We start from the raw sequence: 24598 nt of genomic DNA, 5'->3' as shown, positions 1-24598 counted from the left end.
TGCAGGTGGGGAGCAGGGGGCTTGAACCGGGATCCTTAGGCCAGTTCTTGCACTTTGTGCCACATGCTCTTAACCCACTGTGTTACCACCCAACTCCTGATGATTTTTTTAATAAGCCGTCTTTTTATTTGTGATTTCTACTGCTTTACAAGACTGTAAAATTATAGGTTATAGTTATACATCACACCTATCACCAAAGTTCTGTGTTCCCACCCTCCCAAGGGTAACCACCATAGTTCTCACAAAGTCTTAGAGATAGCGCACTTATCATTAGAGAAATGCAAATTAAAACTACACTGAGATTCCACCTCATACCTGTGAGAATGGGCTACATCAACAAAACAGGAATTGACAGGCATTGGCAAGGTCGTGGAGAAACTGTTGCATTGTTGGTCTGAATGCAAACTAGCGCAGTTCCTTTGGAAAACTGTATGGGAAGTCCATACATAAAAATGGAATTGCCTTTTGATCCACAGTACTACTCTTAGGCATTTATCCGGAGGGCACGCAAATACTAGCTCAAAGGCACACGTGTTCATGGTTGCACATTCACAATAGCCAAAGAGTGTCATATGGTGTCTTCATTGTGTCAAGGAACTTTCCTTGTATTCCCATTTCTTAAAAGGTCTTTATCCTAAATGGGGGCTGGAGCTTGGTAAATGCTTTTTCCAGCATCAACTGATGAAAACCATATGATTTTTTATCTTTTTTTTTCTCATTTTGGTGTATTGCATTGATTGATTTGCAAAGGTTGCATCATCCTAGAATTGAATCCAACTAGGTTCTGGTGGATTATTCTGTTAATACATTACTGGATTTGATTTGTCAAGATTTTGTTGATTATCTTTGCATCAGTGTTAATTAGAGATAAATATCTATAGTTTTATTATATGTATATGTATATGTATATGTATATGTATATGTATATGTATATGTATATGTATATGTATATGTATATGTATATGTATATGTATATGTATATGTATATGTATATGTATATGTATATGTATATGTATATGTATATGTATATATTCTTTCTCTGATTTGGAGATTAGAGTGTTATTAACCTCATAGAATGTGTTTGGTAGTGTTTTCCCCACTTCAATTTTTTAGAAGAGTTTGAGGAGGATAGGTGTTAGTTTTTCTTTGAAAATCTTATAGAATTCATTAGTAAAGTCATCTGGGCCTGATCTTTTGTTCTTGGAAAAATCTTCATTACTGCATCAATTTCTATACTACTAATTGGCCAGTTCAGTTATCATTCTAAGAATGTGTCCATTTCATTTAGGTTGTTCAAATTTTTTTGCATAGAGATGTTCATAATATTCTCATATGGTCATTTTTATCTCTGCATCATCAATTGTAATTTCATCTCACTCATTTCTGATTTATTTTATCAAAGTTTTCTCCCTTTTTTTCTTGGTGATTGTAGCCACTAGCATATATATATATATTTATTTATCCTTTTGAGGAGCCAACTCTTAGTTTCATTGAACTTTTGAACCTCTTCATTGTTATTGGTTTGCATGTCATTAATTTCTCCTCTGATTTTGACTATATCCCTCTTTCTGCTTACTATTGAGTCTCATTGCTGCTCCTTTTCTAGTTATTTCAGTTGTGTTATTAGATATCAGTGGCTCTTTTGAGATCCCTCTTTGTGAATGTGGGCCTAAATTCCTAAGGATTTCCCTCTTATTATTGCTTTTGCCACATCTTATAGGGTCTAGGGTCTAATAGCTGATGCCCTCCTTTCCATTGTTCTCTAAATAATTTTTGATTTCCCTTTTGATTTTTTCAATGATCTATGTGTTATTCATAAGAATGATATTTATTTTCCACATATTGTGGGAATTTCTCTCTCACTCTTTTTGGTTGATTTCTACTCTCATACTATCATACTCTGAAAAGACAAGTTTTATGATTCAATATTTACATATTTACATGCCCTGGCCCGCTGGGTCGTCAATCAGAGACCCTAGGAGGGGGAGTGGGAATGAGGTAGGACAAGAGATGCGAGAAATGGAGACAAGTCTGATCAAGTCTCGTTTATTGAAAATTTTCACGTGTATTTAACTATGGCTAAGGTTGGGGAGGGTCTCCAGTAAATGGGGTTGCTATGGTTACCTAACCTTGGAATGCTCTTTCCTTGCAATCTATGGTCATGCCTGTCCTGCTAATTGTGGAGCTATCCCAGAAAGGAATGCAGCTGCAGAGGTTAAGTAAACATCTCTAGGAGGTGGGTGAGGGGTGGTCTTGCCTGTGTACCTGTCAGGCAGGCTTATGGTTGATGGAGATTTTACACAAGATGGAGTAGCCTGTTCCTCAAAACCAAGGTCCCTGAGGGGGCGGCTTCCCGCATTTACAAAGGCTGTGTTTATGTTCAAGCACATAGTCAATCCTTGAGAATGTTCCATGTGCATTTGAGAAGAATATGTATTCATTTATTTTTGGCATGGGATTTTCTGTGTAAACCTATTAAATCCATTTAGTCTATGGTTTAGTTTAAGGTCACTGTCTACCTGTTGATTTTTATCCTTATGGTCTGTCTCTTGCTATGAGTGATGTGTTAAGATCACTTGCTACTGTGTTGCTGTCAGTATCTCCTTTGAGGTCAGTTAATGCATTTATTTACCTTTTTTTTTTTTTTGACTTCAGGGTTATCTTTGAGGCTCAGTGACAGCACTATGAATCTACTCCTCCTCCATTTTTCTTTTCTTTTACTTTTTCTTTTCTTTTTTAAACTGAATAGAACAGACAGAAATTGAGAGGAGAGGGGAATATATATATATAGAGAGAGAGTGACGGGGCTGGGTGGTGGAGCACCTGGTTAAACACACACATTATAGTGTGCAAGGACCTGGGTTTAAGCCCCCAGTCCCTACCTGTCTGTCTGCTTCTAAGACCCCTTCTGTTTTGATCATCACGTTAAGATCCCTTGCATTGCTTAACACTGTGGTCTATTTACATAATTATTGTTTTGTTTGAGACCCACACTGGTTTAATCCCCATTGGTTCAAGCTCTTTTTCCACTCCACCTCCTCTCCTAGTCACATCCTGTTTTCCACCATTTAATCCCCAGTGGTTCGAGCACTTTTTTCCTTCTCCCCATCCCCTATCCTATGTACTTCCTCTTCCTGACACTTCTGCCTCAGGAGATATAAAGGACAGGATTTTCTAATGAGAGATTAGATTGATTGCACGGCATCCCTGCTCATCAATAAAGATTGAACTGCATTCCCAGCTCAGCCATGAGTCCCTGTTCATCTGTCTTCCGCCTGTGAAGCTAGCTGGCATTTGGTGCCCGAACAGGGCCCGGCACCCACCTGCAGGGGAAAAGCTTCAAGAGTGGTGAAGCAGTGCTGCAGGTGTCTCTCTCTCTCTCTCTCCATCTCTTCCCCTTCCTCTCAGATATGACAGTCTCTATCCAATAAATAAGTTAAGATAATAAAAAAAATTGATAGAGAGGATGAAAAAGAGAGAGAGACCTGCATGCCTGCTTTATCGCTTTTGAAGAGACCCCCTGCAGGTGGGGAGCCAGGGGCTCAAACTGGGACCCTTGCACAGTCCTTGTGCTTCATACTATATGCATTTAACCTGGTGCACCACCAACTGGCCCCTTACTTACTTTCTATTTTTTATTTCAGAGAGAGAGGGAGAGAGAGAGAGAGAGAGACAGTCTGACCAAAGTATTGCTCAGCTCTAGGTTATGGTGATGCTAGGGATTGAACCTGGGACTGCAGAGCCTCAGGCATGAAAGTCTTTTATGTAACCATTATGCTGTCTTCCCAGCCCTTGTGTGTTTTATGTTTCTGGGTGAAGCCATGTTGGAAGTATATATTTGTGATAGTTATATCTTACTGTTGACCATTAAATAGTGTCCATCTCTGTCTCTAACTTTGTTGTATGAAAGTCTATCTTATTTGAAGACAGAACAGTTGTCCTTGTCTTTTTTCCCCCTATACTATTGGCTTGGAATACCTTGACCTGGTCTGTCACTTTGAGATAGAAAGTACATGACTCTTTTTGTAGTTTTAATTCCTAAAATTAGTAAAGACCACTTCTTATTCTTTATCTTTGATGATGGATTCCAAAAAGTAAATGTTCTAATTCAGTAAGTCAAAATTTTGAATGTCATTCTTATTTTAGAAAGTTAACTGTATTTTTAAAATCTAATAGAATGTCAACTACGAACATCAATAATAATAATAATAATAATGAAAAACAAGGGCAACAAAAGGGAAAATAAATATAAAAAATTAAAAATAAAAAATGCTTATTATCTTATAGAAGTAACATAATTTTCTGATAGCATCATTGATATCAAATATCCTCTGTGATACTCCCTGTTGTTCTTGTAGCATTATTGTTGGCACAGTTCCCAGTAGTGTTGACATTAACATGGGTGATTTCTGTTTGACATTTAAAAAAATATTTATTTGTTTATTTATTTATTCCCATTGTTGCCCTTGTTGTTTTATTGTTATAGTTATTGATTCCATCATTGTTGGATAGGGCAGAGAGAAATGGAGAGAGAAAGAGAAGACAGAGAGGGGGAGAGCAAGATAGACACCTGCAGAGCTGCTTTACAGCCTGTGAAGTGACTCCTCTGCAGGTGGGAAGCCAGGGGCTCGAACCAGGATCTTTACGCTGGTCCTTGTGCTTTGTGCCACCTGCGCTTAACCCGCTGTGCTACCGCCTGACTCCCGTTTTGACATTTTATGGTATGATGATGCAAGTGTGGAAGAATGATTTTAGTATTAAGCCAAGTCATTCAAATTTATTGCCATTTTATCAGCAAATATATGCCTATCATAATATGTTGGTTATGATAAAATTCTTCAACATTTAGAAAGTGGCAGTATGGTTAATAAAATTAGATCATTAATCCAGGATGCATGCAATGTTTCATCATGGAAATAAATGTATTAAAATAAAAGTAATAAAAATGTTACTACCTTCCCCATTTAAGTTTGATGAAAGTGAGTGAGGACTTTTTTTTTAATAGTTATTTTATTTATTTATTCCCTTTTGTTGCCCTTGTTGTTTTATTGTTGTAGTTATTATTGTTGTTGTTGTTGTTGGATAGGACAGTGAGAAATGGAGAGAGGAGGGGAAGACAGAGAGGAGGAGAGAAAGACAGACACCTGCAGACCTGCTTCACCGCTTGTGAAGCGACTCCCCTGCAGGTGGGGAGCCGAGGTTCGAACCGGGATCTTTATGCTGGTCCTTGTGCTTTGTGCCACCTGCGTTTAACCCGCTGCGCTACAGCCCGACTCCGAGTGAGGACTTTTATACAAGTGAAATTATATCTATTTTGTGTGAAAAATGAGAAACTATAATTTTTCATGTTTAGGATTTAGTAACTCATTACATATAATTTTATTTTTGTAATACTCATTGTAAACACATACAAAATAGTTAAATAGAAAACCTGGCACTTAAAAAAATGCAGCCAATTCAATTATAAGTGTCAACTCACTCTAAAACTACTCACTAGATATAAAGTCTATGGACAAAACATAATTGTAAATACTTTCTCAGGGACATGTAGTGGTAGGGCTCTAGATAGATAAAAATGTACGGAATAAAATACGTCACTTATAGGGGAGGGAGATAATTTTTTCCCCTTTACTATCTTAGGCTCATGGCAGATACCCTCCCGTAATAAAAAAAAAAAAAAAACTCATTACCAATGTAAAATTGATCTAATTATTGGTAAAGGAATGAATTCCATTTGAATAAAATTAAATTCTGTTTCTAGGATGTCAGCTTAATAGGTCATCATCTAATTGAATTCTTACATAAAATTAACTCCTGCTAAGGAGTAGCGTTGCATTAAAATGAGGCTTTGTTTAAACTTATAGTAATTCCAGTGTAACGAAGATTCATAGGAATGATGTAAAAAGATGAAAATCAGAGAGAAATAATGATATGATATTTGACATTTTGGTAACATAGGACAATAATTTACCTGCCCCTTTGGTTTCTTTTCTGCATGGTAGAGCAAACAAGTTCACATCACAAAGATTAGTAGGAGAAATGAGCATAGTTAATTGCATACATATGGAAAGTTTGCATGGCTATAAATTCTAGAGTAAATGGGATGAACTGAATGTTTATATTTTGAGTTAGGGAATAAGATAAGGGCCTGGGGCCTCAAGGAGAGAAGATGAGAAAGGAGTAAGCTCATATAGTACACCATGTATGTGTTTGACTAGCTATAAGATCAATGTTTCTAGTAGAAAAGCATATTTCTCAAAGTGACTCTAAATCTTAATAATGTTCACTTTTTAATATTATAGTAACAGGTTTTTCCTGAGAGATGCAGACCCTCTATTGACCTTAGTTCCGCATACTAAGATGACATGTCTTGAACAAAACCTGCTCTAGATATCTTGGGAAGTCAATTTGAATATTTAGGGGCAGACCTACCCTTCAGGCTTCAAATAAAATTGAAACATCATGTAGGCAGCACAATAAATTCCATTAACATTGTGTGGCATATTATTGTGTCAAATTTAACACCTGTAGAAATGTGCTCACAGCTTCCACTCTCACAAGGGTTCTCTTCCTCAAATCTGCAAAAGCTCTTTGGCAGTTTAATGTTCATAAAGTGAACATTCTGGTGGTGATGAACATTCCTAGAAAGACTTTGAATAAAAATATTTCAAGAAGCAGACCTGCTTCACCGCCTGTGAAGCGACTCCCCTGCAGGTGGGGAGCCAGGGGCTAAAAGTCTACATTTTTAAAGTAACAGTAACACTTCCTATGACTTCTGGAGCCTCCATTGACCTTAGTTTCCCATTTTAAAGTGGTACTCGCTAGAAAAGGCCTATTCTTGTCATATAGAGAAAAACCTATCTATTTTGGGGAGATCCATTCCACAAGATGTCTTAGTACAAAACTGTATATTTAAAAAAAAAAGCATCAGTTTTTTTAATGTTATCTTTGAAAAAAATGTGATAGGTTATTTTGTACTGTTCAATACATATAAAAAGTATAGTTGAAGTTCAAATGTAATTGATATATAGATATAAGTATCATACTAATTTGGAATTTTCATTGTTAATTTTAGTCTTCAAGGAGCATCTATTGCTAATATATTGCCAGAATTTCTACTTGAGCCTGACGATTATGTGATGTGGCTTGAAATCACAGTAAGTGAATATAACTTTTAGGAACACTCTACATAGCTATTACTGAATTGATTGGTTTTGGGTCTTTGTTAGAAGAGTTGATTTTAAAACCCTTGTTCTTTTTTTTTTTTTTTTTTAACTAAGTATCCTGTCTTATGCTTCTCTAGTCAGCCTACGTACGTGTGTGTGTGTGTATAACAATCTCTATGGAATTCCTATGTGGGAATGATTGTATGGCTTTCTTTTCTCTTTCAAAGATTTATTATTTAAATCATATGAGAGAAGGGAATTTCATGTGTGGGAGAGAGTAATAAAAATAGCGCTCTGATACATATGCCACAAGGAGTTGAACTGGGAGCCCTGGGCATGCCAGTCCATTCTCATTTGAACTCTCACCTATGTCATCACTTTCATAAATATAGAAGCAGTTGTTCTGTTCTTTTTTAACTTTTTGCCACCAAGGTTATCACTGGACCTCTGCACAATGAATCCTCCACTGCTCTTGGTGATCATTCCCCTTTCTTCCTTTCCTTCATCTCTTCCCCACCCCACCCCACCCCACCTAGTCTCTCTCGTTTTTTTTTTTTTTTTTCTGATAGAGACAGGAGTTGAGAGAGAAGGGGAAGATAGGTATGGAAAAAGACACCTGCAGTACTACTTCACTACTTGTGAAGCATACCCCCTGTAGGTGAGGCTCAGGGACTTGAACTGCACAGTTAAGGGGGGTATCCTTGCACATGGTAATGTGTGTAATCTGTAGGGTAAATCTCCACAAGGCCCCAAAGCAGTTGCTTCTTTTAGGGGATTTAGAAATGAAAAATTATGTAAAATTTCCCTTAAATAAAATTTCAGAATGTATGTCTTCCCCCCCCCATATACACACCCCAGTTCTTGTTTAATAATCTTTCCACTCCCCTTACTCATATTTATTTGTTTGTTTGTTTGTTTGTTTATTTCCACCAGGGTTATCACTGGGCCTCTGTGCTGGCACTATGAATCCACCACTTCCAGTGGCCATTTTTTTTCTCCTTTTTTTTTTTCCTTTTCAGTTTTTTAATTGGATAAGAAAGAGAGCAATTGAAAGGGGTTGGGGAGATAGACAGGGAGAAAGAAAGACAGTTGCTGACCTTCCCCACTCATGAAGCACCCCCCCTTGCAGGTGGGGAGCGGGAGCTCAAACACAGGTTCTTGTGCTTGGTAAATGTGTGTGCTTAACCAGGTGCACCACTGCCCCAACCCCCTCCCCCCATTCAGTTTTAAAGAAGAATAAAGCAAGGTGTGCTTGACTTTTAAAAGGTATACATGAGAGAATTGGGCAGTAGCGCAGTGGGTTAAGTGCATATGGTGCAAAGCGCAAGGACCAGTGCAAGGATCTTGGTTCGAGCCCCCGGTTCCCCACTTGCAGGGGTGTCACTTCACAAGCGGTGAAGCAGGTCTACAAGTGTTCTGCAGGTGTTTCTGTCCCTCTCTGTCTTCCTCTCCTCTCTCCATTTCTCTCTGTCCTATCTAACAATGATGACAACAATGAAACAACAAGGGCAACAAAAGGGAACAAATAAATAAATATTAAAAAAATTATACGTGACTTTTGTCAAAGTATACAATTAATTTTTAAAGAAACCTTTTGAGAAGAATTATTTTTGAGATGCCTTGAAGCAGCTCTACTTTGTGATTGATACCACACAGGAAGATTTTAATAGATTTAAAAAATTCATGCAAAAGATGTATTAAAAATAAATAATTGTGCTAATTAAAATTTGGACTTATGTTTACTTTGTATTTTAACTTACGTTGTAATATTTTATTTCTTAAAGTCTTCCAAAAAGTCTTCCTTGTCTTCAAAGTACTGTATACCTAGGAAGCGGCATCCAATTGTTATAGATAAAACTAAGTTTGAAGACTGGAGTAAAAGAGCATGGACAGATGTATTACTTCAGATATACAAGGTAAAGTTCTTATTCTAGATAACTGCTTGTATTTTGTTGATTCATATTAATAATATTTCAGTTAACACATAATGAAACTGAGTAAGCATCCACTGCCTAGTGCCAAGCATTGTTTCATCAGCTTTTGAAGGAACGGAAAGGCTCATTTCATGCCTTTCTAGTGTACAATGGATACAGGAGCCCTGCTCAAATGTATCAATCTACATCCATGGGTAGCAGAGTGGGGGCTGGAAAGATAGGAACTAGGTTCCGTGAAAAACTGGATGGAGCTTGAGGCCATCAGATCTTACTACCTCCTACATCATAGATGCATTTTCTTTGAATTTTTCTCTTAAAACAGTTTGTAACAGCTCTAACATGACTCATTTATCTGAAGATCAAGAAAAACAAGAATGGGGGAGTGAGTCTCTGATAATTTTCTTTTTACTTCCAAATTGAGTTTTAGCATATGAATTCCTCCTTACAAAACAGTTCTAGTAAGCAGAACATTGGGTGTCCAATTTCTCAAACCAATGTGCCAAGTTAGCTTTTACTTCAGGACCATGTCAGGTAACCCTCTCCCTTTGGAGCCATGGTTCTGTAAAAATAGAGTGGCTCAAGTAAGATGAACTATTTCTTTTTTATTTTTCATGAAACTGTCAGCAAATAAGTGATCTAGATAGAGTGGGGTATCTCTTCTCTCATGTATGATTCAGTTTCTCCGATAAGGAAAAACAAAGGCATAGAGAAGATAAGTAAATACATTTTAAAGCGATTACCCCCCAAAACACAGAATTTACATTTCACCTTTCATTAGACAAAATTTGGTGATATGATTACATCTACTTGTAAGGGAAGTTGTAAAATATGGTCTCTAAAGTGGGTAATTGATAGAAAGGATTAAATAGTGGATAGTAGTGAAAATTATAGTTTCTGTCACTGATACATAATGACTATTGCTATAAAATAATTCTGGAGAGATATTCAGTAGGAAGTAAGAAATTTATGAATAAGCAGGCATTGAGATTCAACAGTGTACTTACTTCATGCCAAGTTGTTTATGTGGTTAAATTAACATAGTTTAAATTATGTGTTCAAAACAAATTTAATTCATAAACCAGTATACTGTTTCAGTCCTGCGAGTTTTTTCCTAGGTTTTCAAATGTGACACTATAGATCTCACCCATTAAGACAAATGGATACTTTTGCTCTGTCCTCACAGATTGCAGTCACAGATAGGGTGAGTTGTAAGACATGGAGTTAAAATGTTGGAGAACTTAAAAAGAAACACCAAGTAGCTATCAAAAGGAAAGGGCCAACTAAAAGCTAAATAGTGGGTAGTATCAGTAAGACTCACATAACAAAATGCTTTTAGAATGTGATCTTGTTTAATCTTCATAACCAATTTAGACCTAAGGAAATTAAAGTTTAAAGGCATACATACTTGCCTCTAAGATAACTAGAATTGGGCCGTATTTCTCTGTCTTCTCTGCTGGGGCCTTGCATCACATGGCCCGCCTTTGCTGCCACCACTCAAGTCTACTCACTGGATAGTTCCTTTTGCATAATGTGTAACTTATTCCTTCTCCTACCCCTATCATCCTGCCCTGCCTTTCCTCCTGAATGTTAAAAAGAAAAATCCCAATTTTTTTTGAATAATTCCAAGAAAAATGTCTGAGATTATTTGTGACACAGGCATAGACCTAGGAAAAAGTACTTTTTCTTAATTATATTTTGCAGCCATCTATAATTCTACTCACTGTTAAAGAGACACTACTTCAAAACAAAAGAACAGCAAATTCTACATTTCATAGATAAACCAATCTTGGTGCATGAATTTTATTCATTAATTCATTTATAAATTCATTCATGTACACAAGTCATTCTTTAATTTGCCTTCTCCAACTTAAGTCTATGAATGTAGAAACCAAGTATCACTTGTAAATCTAGCAAGTAATAGAGTTAGTTACTGTCTCAGAGCCTCACCTCTCCAGAACCTACCCCACTAGGGAAAGATAGAAACAGGCTTAGGGTATGGATCGACCTGCCAATGCCCATATCCAACAGAGAAGCAATTATAGAAGCTAATCCTACCACTCCATATAGTATTTTGACCCATACTTCCAGAGGGGTAAATGTTAGGGGAAGAGGTGCTCTGAACTCCAACTCTATCAGGACCTGGAGAGAGAAGAAAAACAAACAAAAAACAAACAAACAAACAAAAAGACACTTGGACATAGTAGGTGTGATTTAGAAAGGAAGAAAAGGCAGGACCACAGAAAAAAAGGACAAATATGGAAAAATATAGAAATACTGGCCATATCTGTGATCTTGGGAGAACTAATGAAGTTTCCAGTGGAGGGAATGGGGACACAGAAATCTGGTAGTGTGAAAGGCGTGGAATTATACCCTTGTTATCTTATAATGTTGTAAATAAATATTAAATAACTAATACAAATTTAAATGTTACATAGTAGGTGTTCAATAAGTGTGTATTGAATGAATTTGTTCAACAACTCAGGGTTCATATAATATAAGTGATTTTACATAATCTCTTTCAAGGATTTTATTCCTGTGTATTTACAAGGAAATATAGCATGCTTTTGAAAGGTAATCCCAAAGAACTAAGGATGTGTGCAAATGGAGAGGAACCTCACTTTCCTATGTCATGGGCAAGTGGTTTCAGGAAGGAAAGCAATATAAACTCAGCCCTCAGAAATGACTTTGTTAGGTTGGAATGATAGATTGGAAAGAGTGCAGTTTATATGAAGGAGGTGGTTGACAAGTTTTACTGGTGAAGCAGGGCAATAGAATTCATCAAGACTAAGAGGAAATCATTATTAAAATGCCTAATGTTAGCTAGGGCATGGTCCAGTCTGTGGAGTAAGTACAGTATAGCTGTGGGTAAGAGGAGTGGATGATTCCAGTAAAAACGAGTCATGGTTGACTTCATGAGCCAAACTGAGGAGTCTGGACTTCATTGGTTTTAGCCTAAGGTCAGTACAGAGTAATTTAAGGATTTTAAGCACAAAGTTGACAGGATCTGCTTTGCATTTCTGAAGAAATCACTCTGGTACAGTATGGGAACTAGGGATGTATTTTAATGTCTGGTGCTGAGAATAATGGTGGTAGTAGAAAAGTCAGCATGGGGTAGCTTTCATAAAGATTAGAAGAAAGCAGGACTTAAGGAGTGACTAAATCTTTGGGGGTGAAGAAAGCAGAGGTCATGGATGATTTTTTTTTTTTGCTTGTGTGACAATAGAGTTTAATTCGTCACTGAAATATAAGACAAGATTGTATAACAGAACACAAAACACTGTATACCTGCTATGTTTTTTTTTCTCATTTACTCTTCAGATAGTTTCTGTTTGACTATTCAGATCTATCAAAAATGATCTCTATTTTTCAGGTTTTGGTATTATCACGGGTTGTACCATATAGTGGCAAAAATATACCTTTGATCCAAGCACAAAATTCACCAAAAGTCCAATCTCGTTTAACATCCAGTAATATATATTCTAAAAATGAAAGGACTCTACTTAGTTGGTTGAACACAAATTATGAGAATGGCCGACATATTATATGGGAAAACAGTGAAGGTGAGAAAATTTGTTATTCCTTTTAAGTGGTATAAATTATGAGAAAGTATAGAATGAGCCATGGAACCAGACTTCGAATGCATGGAATCTAAACCATACTTAGGAATTTACTCTGTTCTGCAAAAAGAAAGTTCCTTAGCAGCTTCAGTCTCCATTTCCTTACACATATAGTGGAAATAATAAAAGATGCTTCTTTATTTTCCTCCAGGGTTATTGCTGGAGCTCAGTGCCATCGCTATGAATCCATTGCGCCTGGTGTCTTTTTTTTTTTTTTGAATGGATAGAGAGAAAATTAGATTGGGAGAGAGACACCTGCAGACCTGTTTTACCACTTTTGAAGCATTTCTCTGCAGGTGGGGAACCCGGGGCTCGAACCCAGGTCTTTGCAAGGGTCCTTGTGCATAAGTTCTATGTGTGCTTAATTGGTGCGCCACCACCTGGGCCCCTTCTTCAATTTCTTTTTTTTAAAAAATATTTTTATTATCTTTATTTATTGGATAGAGACAGAAATCAAGAAAGAAGGGGGAGATAGAGAGGGAGAGAGACAGAGAGACACCTGAAGCCCTGCTTCACCACTTGCAAAGCTCTCCCCCTGCAGGTGGGAACTAGGGGGTCAAACCTGGGTCCTTGTGCACTGTAACATGTGTGCTCAACCAGGTGCACCACCACCTGGCCCCCCTTCAATTTACTTTTAAGAATAAATGATAAAAGTACATAGACATACTCTAGAACATATGTGTGTGTTTTGCTGGCATTTTCTCCTCTGAAATATACTGTTTAGCTGAGACTGCTCAAACTTTGTACATAATTTAGTTGCTATCAAGTGAAAACTAAAAAGCATTTTACTGGTCATTGTGGCAGTCATACTGGCTATCAGTAAATGTAGTATGTGTTGTGAATTTAGGGGTGGGGCAGTAGCTACATTAGGTACATGTACTGAGATAAGTGGGTATCATATATGGGCTGGCTCCTGTAGTTAGCAGCATTTGTTCTTCTGCCCTTGAGGAGTGTGGTTCTAACATTTTTACCTCAAGAATCTTTCAACTCTTTTTGAAAAAAGTTCTGATTTGTTTATTATTTCTGTTAATGTTTTTTCACTGATGAGTGATTTTTTTCACAACTTAGTAACAATTTTCTCTAGTAAATTATATATACTATCTTTAACGTCATTCCTTTTGGTTCTTTGTTTTAATTGCTACGTTTGATTGTTGATGGACATTTCCTCATTCTTTAACCACCTGGTGGCTTTGAAAATTACACAACATCTTATAAAATAAAAAGGAATTTCTAACAGGACTAACTACTTTCATTTGACTAGACTATCAAATGAAAACACATTTTTGAGCTCTGTTCTACAAATCTGTTGCTACTTAACTCATGCTTGTTTAACTTTTTTTATTAAACATATTTTTATTACCTTTATTTATTGGCTAGAGACAGCCAGGAATCAAGAGGGAGTGGGGAGATAGACAGAAAGACAGAGAAACACCTGCAGCACTGCTTCACCACTCGTAAAGCTTTCTCCCTGCAGGTGGGGACCAGGACTCGAAGCTGGGCCCTTGTGCTCCAAAAATATGGCTTTTTATTTTATTTTCTTTAGTGGAACAGAATTGTGTGTTTGGCAACAGTTACTTGTTGTTATGTACCATCTAAAGGTGTCTCTGGTCTTATTTTATAATAGTTTGTAAAAATAAACAATATTCAGTACACATTTGGGAGATTGTATTGGCTTTTTAATAATACTATCTATTCTTAAAAGTACTGTGATTCTGGGTCTTACATTTATACACATTGGTTGTTCCAAATGTATCTAATTTTCAACTTCATTAAACCAGAAAATGACAATTATTTACAGAGGACTTTATATTTTTCCAGAAATTACAAATTAGCCCTTTAATGTTTAGAATTAGATATTTATCTTTAGTATTGCAAGACTGAAGACTGAACTGCACACAAACAGTAGAAATGATATAATCTGACATTTTGAAGTTCTATCTAGAATTTTTAATTTCAAGTTTGTGACTGTCAGTCAATCTGCAGAAATCAAGATTAGTGTGAAGCTCAGCATTAAGTCCAGAGAAATGGTGAGCAGTCCAATATGAGAACAGAAAGTTAAACCATTTCCAAATGGATCAGCAGTGTGGTGCAATAAATCATGGTTAACTAAAGTGAAACCTCAGTCTCTTTGGAAATGGATCATGGAAACATTTATTAAAATTCAGATCGCACTTTTTCTTTCCATGTCCAACATGTGCAGCGTCACTACCTTCTATCCAAGGACCACTGGAAACACATCTATAGTTGAGCAAGTTTACTTAATGCTGATTATAATGAAGGTGACTGCACATTATGGGGAGCCAAAGACTATCTCAACCTGGCTATTAGACATTATAGTATTTGTACACTGGCTAGGCAAATTGGAGAAAAGGTTCAAGGAAGCCTTTATTTTACACAGTCAGAAAATGATATTTATTTGATAGAGTAACCTAGTGTGTCTTACCTGAATTAATTATATAGTAATACGTAGTGATTTCATATATTGTCCAGGAGGAAGGCATGTTTGTTGTCTTGTTTTTTAAGCAGGATTGTTAAATGAACTTCTTTTGTCTGATTTCATCACATAGACAGACTTACCTTTGTGTGATGTTGGTGTGCTATGAGACTATGTCTCATAAGAGAGTAACATGATCTTACTATGTTTATCAGCTCAGCCCCTGCAAGTACTGAAGCCCAGCAGATAGTACCAGTTCAAATTTCAAGGGCTGTTTTTATCTTTCCAGCTTAAATTATCAAATAGAAAGTATTATAAATTATGCTCGAGGGCCAGCTAAATAGCTCATTTGGATAGTGCCCTGCTTTGCCATGTGCGTGACCCAGGTTTGAGCTTGGCCTCCACTGTATTGAAGGAGCTTTGGTGCTGTGGTCTCTTTCAGTCTCTCCCTCTGCCTCTCTGTCTCTATCTTTTTTAAAAAATAACTATAGGGGAATTGGGCGATAGCACAGCGAGTTAAGCGCACATGGTGCGAAGTGCAAGGACCAGTGTAAGGATCCTGGTTCCAGCCCCCGGCAACTCACCTACAGGGGAGTCGCTTCACAGCCCATGAAGCAGGTCTGCAGGTGTCAAAAAATATATGCTTAAAGCATGGTTTCTGAAATGAGCAATCAGCATCTATAAACAGATAAATTATTTTAATGCATTTTAAGAACAATAATGAACTCTACTATTCCTTCACATTTACTATTTTAAATGATGAAAATCAAAGTCTGATTCCTAATAGCTTGTAATTCAACACTTTCTCCGTTGTGGCAGTGAAGAATAGGATCGTGTTTACTGGGTATTAAGCAATGTTGAGTCAGTATTCATTCACTCTGTATTGACTGCAGTCTTTAACATCAAAAGCCATGAAATCAGTACCAAGTTCTTTAAAAGTATATGAGGATTGATAATGTATCACAGAGAGAAAAAATATTTTGAGAGGAGAGTTGTTTTGAATGTTGACTTTGTTAAATATTCTTAAATTTATCACATATATTTTGTGTACAGTGCAGAGTTAATGTGTGTCTGTATCTATCTATCTATCTATCTATCTATCTATCTATCTATCTAATCTATCTATCTATCTATTGTAGGGACTTAAGGGGAAGGGATAGACAAAGAGAGAAAGAAAAAGAGACACCTGTAGCCCTGCTTCACAACTTGTGAATCTTCCCTCTTCTGCAGGTGGAGACCAGGCTTGAAAGTGGGTCCTTGCACATCGTAACAATTGAGCTCAACCAGTTTTCCCTCGTTTTCAAGTAAAACATCATCCTAAAAATTGTTATGAATCTAGGCCATTTTGGAAACTTAAAAATTAAATGTTACATTAAAATTGGCAGTAATTTCTGCTATTTAAATTCTCCTTCCTCTGTACCATAGGACAGTCTGGCAGATGTTTAGTGAATATTGGGTTATCAGAAAAGTATGATGTATTTTTACTTTTCTGATAACCCAATATTTGGATACATTTACATTTTTTATCCGTTTCAGTGCAGTATTTATTTTTGTAACTGAGCATTCCTTTTATTATTCCTCCATATTGTATTTTTTATATTTAGTTTGGATTTGTAAATCTCCAACACTTTCCACATACTCAGCATACATGTAAAGAAATTTCTGTGTCAAACAGGAAAACTGGCACTAAATGTTTGGAAGTACAAATAATCCTATGCCTCCTCCTGGGCTTTCCTACTCATGTTAATGAGCATTGATCAAACTTTTGAAATCAAAGGCAATCAACAGAATGAGTTATTTTGAAATAAGTTTTTACCCTATTAATTTAAAGTTAAAGTATTCTTCAAAGTGACTGAGAAATGAAGAAGAAAGGTTGTGGTTGCTTATAAAATTCATTTTTTCCCTTTTCTACTCTAAGATAATTTTTCTTTGTTTATTCTTCAAATTTCCATAAGATATTTTAGAAAAGTGTAACTGTTCTTAAGTAAATCTTAAATTTTCCACCCCCCTTTCTTAAACAGGTATTATTCCTCCTGAGAAATGGATACTTAATTTTGACCGTGACCTTTCAGATGGCCTTGTTTTGGCAGCACAGTTGGGAGTTTATTGCCCATATTTGGTAAATGTCATTTTATTCAGGATAATGTCTTCTGTTAATTGAAAGAGGCTGGTACTTAAAAATTAATTAATATTTTTTCTGTAAACTAATTTTTAAAATGTTTTAAATAACAACTAGATCTGAATGACTGTCTTTTATCATTCTATGTCAATTCCAATAATCTACTGACAAAAGTTTGTTAAATTACTTTATTTATTGAACTGCAGAGAACCATTTAAAGACAATGATTGCCATACCTTACCAAAAAGTTTGATATCTTTTTCAGAATGATTCTTTTTTTATCGATATGTATACACAACCAACACGTTTTGAACATTATACACACAATTGTTTGATTATAGTCAGTGCTCTTCAGGAAATTGGCTTTGAGATGGATATACAAGTAAGTGATTTCGTCTTGCATATTCTATAAATACTTAAGAGTTTCTTTCCTTTATAGCTTTATTAAAGTTTTTGATGAGATTGTATGCTATTATTCTTTGAGTGCACAACATGATAGTTTAATATATGTGTATACAATGTGGAATAAGTACTGCAATGAACACAACTGTTAATTTCTTATGGGACAGCTAAAAGCTTCTCTCCTAGAAAATTTCAAGCATATAGTTCAGCATTAGAGCTCTAATGACCACAGTTTACATCCTCAGAGCATATTCATCTTAATAGCTAAGTTTGTACCCTTTGAATGCCATGTTCCAATTCCACATATTTTATTCTCTGGAAATCACCATACTCTGATTCTATGAGTTTTACATCATTAGCTTTCACATATTAGTGAAATTGTCTAGTATTTGTCTGTGTGACTTAACTGCTTAGCATAATGTCCTCTAGATTCATCCATATTGTCGCTGATGGTAGAATTTCTTTCTTTTCATTACTAAGTAGTATTTAATTATAAATAAATACCACATTTTCTTTATTAATAGTCACTTGTTTCCTATCTTGGCTATTGTGAGTAGTGTTGCAATTGAAAATAGGAATGCAGGTATTTGTAAGATACTGTTTTCATTTCCTTTATCTCAAATGTTTTCCAACAGCCATCAATCATTTATCTAGTTTATCAGCATAATTTCTTTTTTTGTCTTGTAATTTTTGTGCTCTGGGGAAAGAATATCCCCAAACCACCTCCTGTCTGATCTGCCTGAATTGTTGCTCTTAAGCTAGTCTTTGTTTAAATTTTAGGTCCCTCACCCCAGCACTCAGTATTTTCTCCCACTGCTTACCCCTTCTGAACATAAGCATTATTCATTTGTACTTGTTCCTCAAATAAATGCCATGCTTCCCCATATCCTTCCCCTATAATTCTTTGCCTTTCTGATAGAACATGTCCTTTCCCTCATACCAAACGCATTAAAAAAAAAAAAACAAGTTCTTCAAGGCTATCTCATGTGCAACATCCTACACAGGCTCTGGTTTAAAATCTCTTATCATCTTTCATCTCAGAATTTTTTTCTTTCTTTTTTATGGTTTAGTATATTACTTTAAATGAGGGATAATAGGTTAGTCACATGACTGTTAACTAACTATTCTGGAACCTATGGAGCTGTGAAGTATGAAAAGTTGGCATCATTGAAGTCATTCTAAAATAGAGCCAGAGGGGTTGGAAGATAACACAACTGGTAGGACACATACCTTGTCATGCGTAAGGCCTTGGGTTCAAGCCTTGGCAACACATGAGAGCACCCCAGCCCCTGTGGTCAACTCGATGAGTCGTGAGGGGTGATGTGGTGTCTCTCCATTGCGATCTAAAATTAAAAGGATAAATAAAATCAGGCTAGGATCAATACACATGTTGAAGAAAAAAGAAAAAAAAAAAACCTCAGAGAAAGCTACTGCTTTACAAGGCCAAATCCCTGACTATCTAAACCACTAACACTCTAAGAAGCCAACAATATATTAACATAAATTCCAGATTAAAAGAATGGATGAAGTGAACTTTTACTGCTTTTACCTTATGATTTATCATCTCCTGCTATCTCATTATTTTTTCTCTGTAAATGCCCCCAGCTTGGATCCCTTCTTAGGATTTACTGTAATTTTTACCTTAATCTGAGAACTTTGAATTGAATTTTTTTCTTTTCTTTTCTTTTCTTCTGTTATTATTATTTGAATTGAATTTGTCTGCTATTCCCAATTAAACACAATTCAATTGACCCACTAACCTTATAGTTCTTTTGTTGGAGGTTAACAGACATCCAATCCATATTTGAATAATTTGGTTGAACCCTTGTTTCACAGCAGTGTTTTGTTTGCTGTGCCTGCATTTCAGTGTTATTGTCAATCAGTAACATTAAAAACATTTTTTTAAGTGTTACATGGTTAGTGCTGTGTTTTGCCATGTGTGTAACCTAGGTTTTAGCCTACTCCCCACTGCATAGAACTTCACTGGTATAGTTTCTCCCTCCACACACCCCCTACCCCCTCTCTCTCTGCTTCTCAGTCCATCTGGAAAATACTGAACCAGAATTATGAAACCCAGGACAAGACAAAAAAGTAATTAAGGAGTTAAATAATTGATGTACTATGCTTTTTTTTTGTGCATTTTACTTATATAGTCTCTAAATTTTGCTTCTCTTTTTTTTGAAACCAGGCTAGTGATATCTATAAACCTAATCCAATTCTGATGCTCATGCTATGTGTTTACATGTATGAAAGGTTGCCTACATATCTCCCGAAGAAGGTGGTGTCTTTTTCTTGTAATCTGCATGAGACTGTGCCAGAACAGGTAAAGCTATATTTGAGGTCAAAATACACATGAAATTAAATACTTATGAGGGTTTTAAAAATATTGATATTTCTTTCCAAGCCTAAAATTAACAAAATTATCATTATGAAATAATAAGCCTTGGCAGTTATTACTCCTTGTAAATCAAAAGTACAGATGAGTGAAAAGAATCAATTTTGCTTAATAATATTCACCACCTACAATGAAAGGATATATCCTTTCCATGAAGAATGAACCTTGGGAAGATAGAAAATAAAAGTTAAGCATTTTGAAGAGTAAGTTGTTTCAGGAGACTTGAGATCCATTTCAGGTACAAGAACACTAACAACATAAGTGGAAACTGTGATCTATATATGTTTGGCTTTCCTTTCAAGAGAAATTTGGACATCCAGATGGCCTTTATCTAAATAAGGATATAGAAAGAGAATAATGAAAGTGTTCCTGTCCAGGGTCGCCTAATTCCCACTAGAGAGCTTAATATAGGTTGAAGCTTCTAAATGTATAACACTAGATTTTCAATTTGTGGAAAAAAAATGAAATTTAAGATCCTGTGGTAGTAACCAAAACTATCAATATGTCCGTGTTTTTTTAAGTTTTATCTTTGAGAAATTTCTTGCCAGGGACTGTTGATTTCATTTTTTCCCCAAACAATGTGTTTTATATTACATTTCTGGAATAACTTCTAGCATACAGTTTTTTTGTTTTTTTTCTTTTATTTATTTCCTTTTTGTTACCCTTGTTTTTATTGTTGTTGTAGTTATTGTTGTTGATGTCATTGTTTTTGGATAGGACAGAGAGAAATGGAGGGAGGAGGGGGAGACAGAGAGGGGGAGAGCAAGACAGACACCTGCAGACCTACTTCACCGCCTGTGAAGCGACTCCCCTGCAGGTGGGGAGCTGGGGGCTCGAACCGGGATTCTCATCCCTGTCCTTGTGCTTTGTGCCACATGCACTTAACCCACTGAGCTACTGCCCAACTCCCAGCATACGGTTTTAAATGGCTTATATTTAAGATTATTCCTTTATAGTTTTCATAAACTCTTTACCAGTTAGATCTCTTCTTCTTTCCTTATTACTCTATAAACTGATAGAATATTTTATGAAAATATCACTACTTTGCCTTTTTGGATAACCATGTGTGTCCCTTTTCTCAGGTTAGTCCGCATATTCCTCTGCATATTTAGTTGTAGGTAGTATGAGAGGTATACTGTATACTTCCCATGAAAGATGCATTCATATTTGGTCTTTGAAGCATGTGTCCTCGCCTCGTCAACTTTGTTTTGTAATTTTCACCTCTCAAGAAAATAAGTTGTAGCCTCTGTGACAGTAGGAGTGATGGTTGGTAAAAACTGGAGGAAAATCCAGGTTCTTCTCTCAGTGTGAAGGGCTCATTTTAAAGACAAGAAAGTTACTTCTGATGTTTGTTAGTATATACTGAAATCTGATCCTGTTTGCTTTATCATTTTTGCTCTTTATTGCCAGAAAAGGAGATAAATTCCTTTTTTTTTTAACACCACTTAATTTGATAATTACCTGCCAACATTGATACCCAAGGGCTTACCTACCAACATTGATACTCAAAGGCTTAAGATACTACCTAGTGGGAGTCAGGCAGTAGCGCAGTGGATTAAGTGCACGTAGCACAAAGCGCAAGGACCCACATAAGGATCCTGGTTTGAGCCCCCAGCTCCCCACCTGCAGGGGAGTCGCTTCACAGGTGGTGAAGCACGTTTGCAGGTGTCTATCTTTCTCTTCCCCTCTCTGTCTTCCCCATCTCTCTCCATTTCTCTCTGTCCTATCCAATAACGATGACATTAATAACTACAACAATAGAACAACAAGGGCAACAAAAGATAATGAATAAATAAATAAATATGTTCTTTTAAAAAAGAATCCAAGATACTAACTAGCATAGAACAGTACCTCTCTTAGAGTATATTTTAACTTAAAGTAAAATTTACAAAGAGTAAGAAGTGTTTTTCTTAAGTCTGAAGAAGATAAGGCTGAATTCAAGTAAGCAGTGATATATTACAATATTATTTACTACTAATTCTCTAACTTTGCCTCCATGTTCAGATTTCAATGTGTAATTCAGTAGATACTATTTTTCAAAGTAAATAATGCAAACTAATTTTAAGCATAGATTTTAAATATAACATTAAAAACAAAATTAAAAAGATTCATAGTGAAGTAGGTGGTTTAGTGATTAAGAGTGCAAGACTTCCTCTACATGAGATTCTGGGTTCAATTCCTGTCACTGCATGTGCTGAAGCAATGTTCTGGTTGGTCCTTCTCTCTCAAAAAATAAATATTTTAAAACAAGTCATATTAAAATGCAAAAATTTCCTCCGCATTTTACTCTTTAGTAGAAATAATTCTTTCAGATTATATATATATGATTAATCATAAATTTAGATATAGCTGAAAAATTAAATGCTTATTACATAAAGCTTTGATTTTTAGATTTATCTAAGAAAATTTCTGATCTACAAATTACTGAGAATATTTGACTTAGTTTGTTCCTATGTGTCAGTACCATCAATGGCAATGCCTATGCCATAGAATGACATATTTATCAAACCCCCCATTTTTATTGCCACCAAGGTTATCACTGGGGCTCAGTGCATACACAATCTACTGGTAGCCAGTTTTAGTTACCCCTTCTTTTTTTTCTTTTTCTTTCTTTTAAAATTTTGGATGAGAGAAAAATTAAGAGGTGAGGAGGAGAGAGGGAGGGAGAAAGAGACACCTGTAACACTGCTTCACTGCTCATGAATGTTCCGACTGTAGGTGGGAACCAATGACTAGAACCAGGGTCCTTGTGGATGGTAAAGCCTGTGCTCTACTGGATGCACCACTGCCCAACCCCTTTATCAACCTTTTCAGTCCTCCATAATAAAGAAAACATCTCAAGAGATATCTAATATAACTGAAAAAAAAAGGAATTCTATAGTTATATGCCATTAATTGAAATATAGGATCATGGAAACGTTAAAAAAAGTTTCTGTGAATAAAACGCTATCAGTGATTCCATGAGTCAGGCTGGGCTGCCTGCCTGTCTGCCTTCCTTCCTTTCCCGTTACTGGGACTTCACTGTGAGCTGACGTTTGACTTTTTCACCTACATTGAGACAGAGACAGACAAAGGAAGAAAGGAAAAGATAACAAAGTACTGAAATATCCCCCAGTACTAGAGGTGTGGGCTGGAAACTGGTACGTGTACATGGGAAAGCAAATGCTTTCTTTCCTAAATGAGATATCTGCTGACCCAGGCCAACTTTTTCATTCTTTCTGCTTCAAGGAGAGAATACAGAGAGGGAGAGACAGAGCACTGGAGCTTCTCCTGGTGTCATGGCACTCCCTGTGGTATTAGGATTTGAACCTAGATTGTAGATTGTACTCAGTGAGCTATCTCTTGGCCTTTATATTAGATGTATTTTAATTCATGATTTCATTTATTATCTCTTCTTCAATATAGATTATACTGACAAATCCAAGCTTAAGAAGTGTAGTATATAATGCTTCAATTATTGGAAGAGATGCTTCAAACTTCTTTCTTTCCCAACATGGGCACACTATAACAATTTCTCCAAAGTGAGTATTTTAAAATTTCAATGCATTGAACATAGCAACTATAGACATTGAATTATGAAAGAGTGACCTGAATTTTATTAATATATATATGCTTTTATTCTCATATATATAGAGAGATTTTCACTCAGATATAAACTATTCACATATTGCTGAGATTTCTCACCAATTTTGTTAAATATACCAGCACAAAATGTCAATCTCTTGTGTATTTCTTTCACTCTATTTTGCATACATATTGACCATAAACTGTATGTTGTTTATTTATGAACTGCATTTCTGGTTCTTGTAGGAAAATTGGAACCAATGTATCACACACACACACACATTTTCTGAGTATAAAAGCATTACGTGTTTATTATAGAAAATTATATAGGGGCAAAGGTAGATAGCATAATGGATATGCAAACCATCTGTCATGCCTGAGCCTCCGAAGTCCAAGGTTTAGTCCCCATACCACCATAAGCCAGAGCTGATCAGTGCTCTGGTTAAAAATAATAATAATTTTGTATGGCCAGGCTGTAGCACAGCAGGTTAAGCACACATGGCACGAACTGCAAGGACCAGAGTAAGGATCCCGGTTCGAGCCCCCTGCTCTCCACCTGCAGGGGGGTCGCTTCACAAGCGGTGAAGCAGATCTACAGGTGTCTGTCTCTCTCCCTCTCTATCTTCCCCTCCTCTCTCGATTTCTCTCTTTCCTGTCCCAACAACAACGATAGCAGTAACAACAGTAATAATAACAACGATAAACAACGAGGGCAACAAAAGGGAAAAAAATAGCCTCCAGGAGCAGTGGATTCATAGAGCAGGCACCAAGTCCCAGCAATAACCTTGGAAGCAAATAATAATAATAATAATAAATTTAATTAAAGAAAATTTAGAAAGTATGAACAAAAATAAAAAGCTTATCATCTTACTTCAGAGATGCTCCCAATGTTTCCATTTCTCTTTCACTTCACTGTTTATGGATGGGTGGATAGATGGGTAAAAGAATGGACAGTTAGTAAATAGAC

The 24598-nt window shown here is 36.2% G+C and overlaps 1 protein-coding gene across 1 annotated transcript in view; it reads left to right on the top strand.

Moving 5' to 3' along the window:
* CFAP47 (cilia and flagella associated protein 47) overlaps positions 1-24598 on the top strand; it is a 194664-nt gene that overhangs the window by 82894 nt on the left and 87172 nt on the right. Inside the window, exons 31-37 of the mRNA XM_060182678.1 lie at positions 7076-7157; positions 8951-9082; positions 12471-12660; positions 17173-17270; positions 17536-17652; positions 19861-19995; positions 23473-23588. Of these exons, the coding sequence (XP_060038661.1) occupies positions 7076-7157; positions 8951-9082; positions 12471-12660; positions 17173-17270; positions 17536-17652; positions 19861-19995; positions 23473-23588 (870 nt within the window). The remainder of the gene's footprint in view (positions 1-7075; positions 7158-8950; positions 9083-12470; positions 12661-17172; positions 17271-17535; positions 17653-19860; positions 19996-23472; positions 23589-24598) is intronic.

Source organism: Erinaceus europaeus, chromosome X (genome assembly GCF_950295315.1).
Source record: "Erinaceus europaeus chromosome X, mEriEur2.1, whole genome shotgun sequence".
Lineage (NCBI taxonomy): Eukaryota > Metazoa > Chordata > Mammalia > Eulipotyphla > Erinaceidae > Erinaceus > Erinaceus europaeus.
The sequence above is the reverse complement of the archived record's forward strand: the minus strand, read 5'-3'. Positions and strand labels throughout refer to the sequence as shown.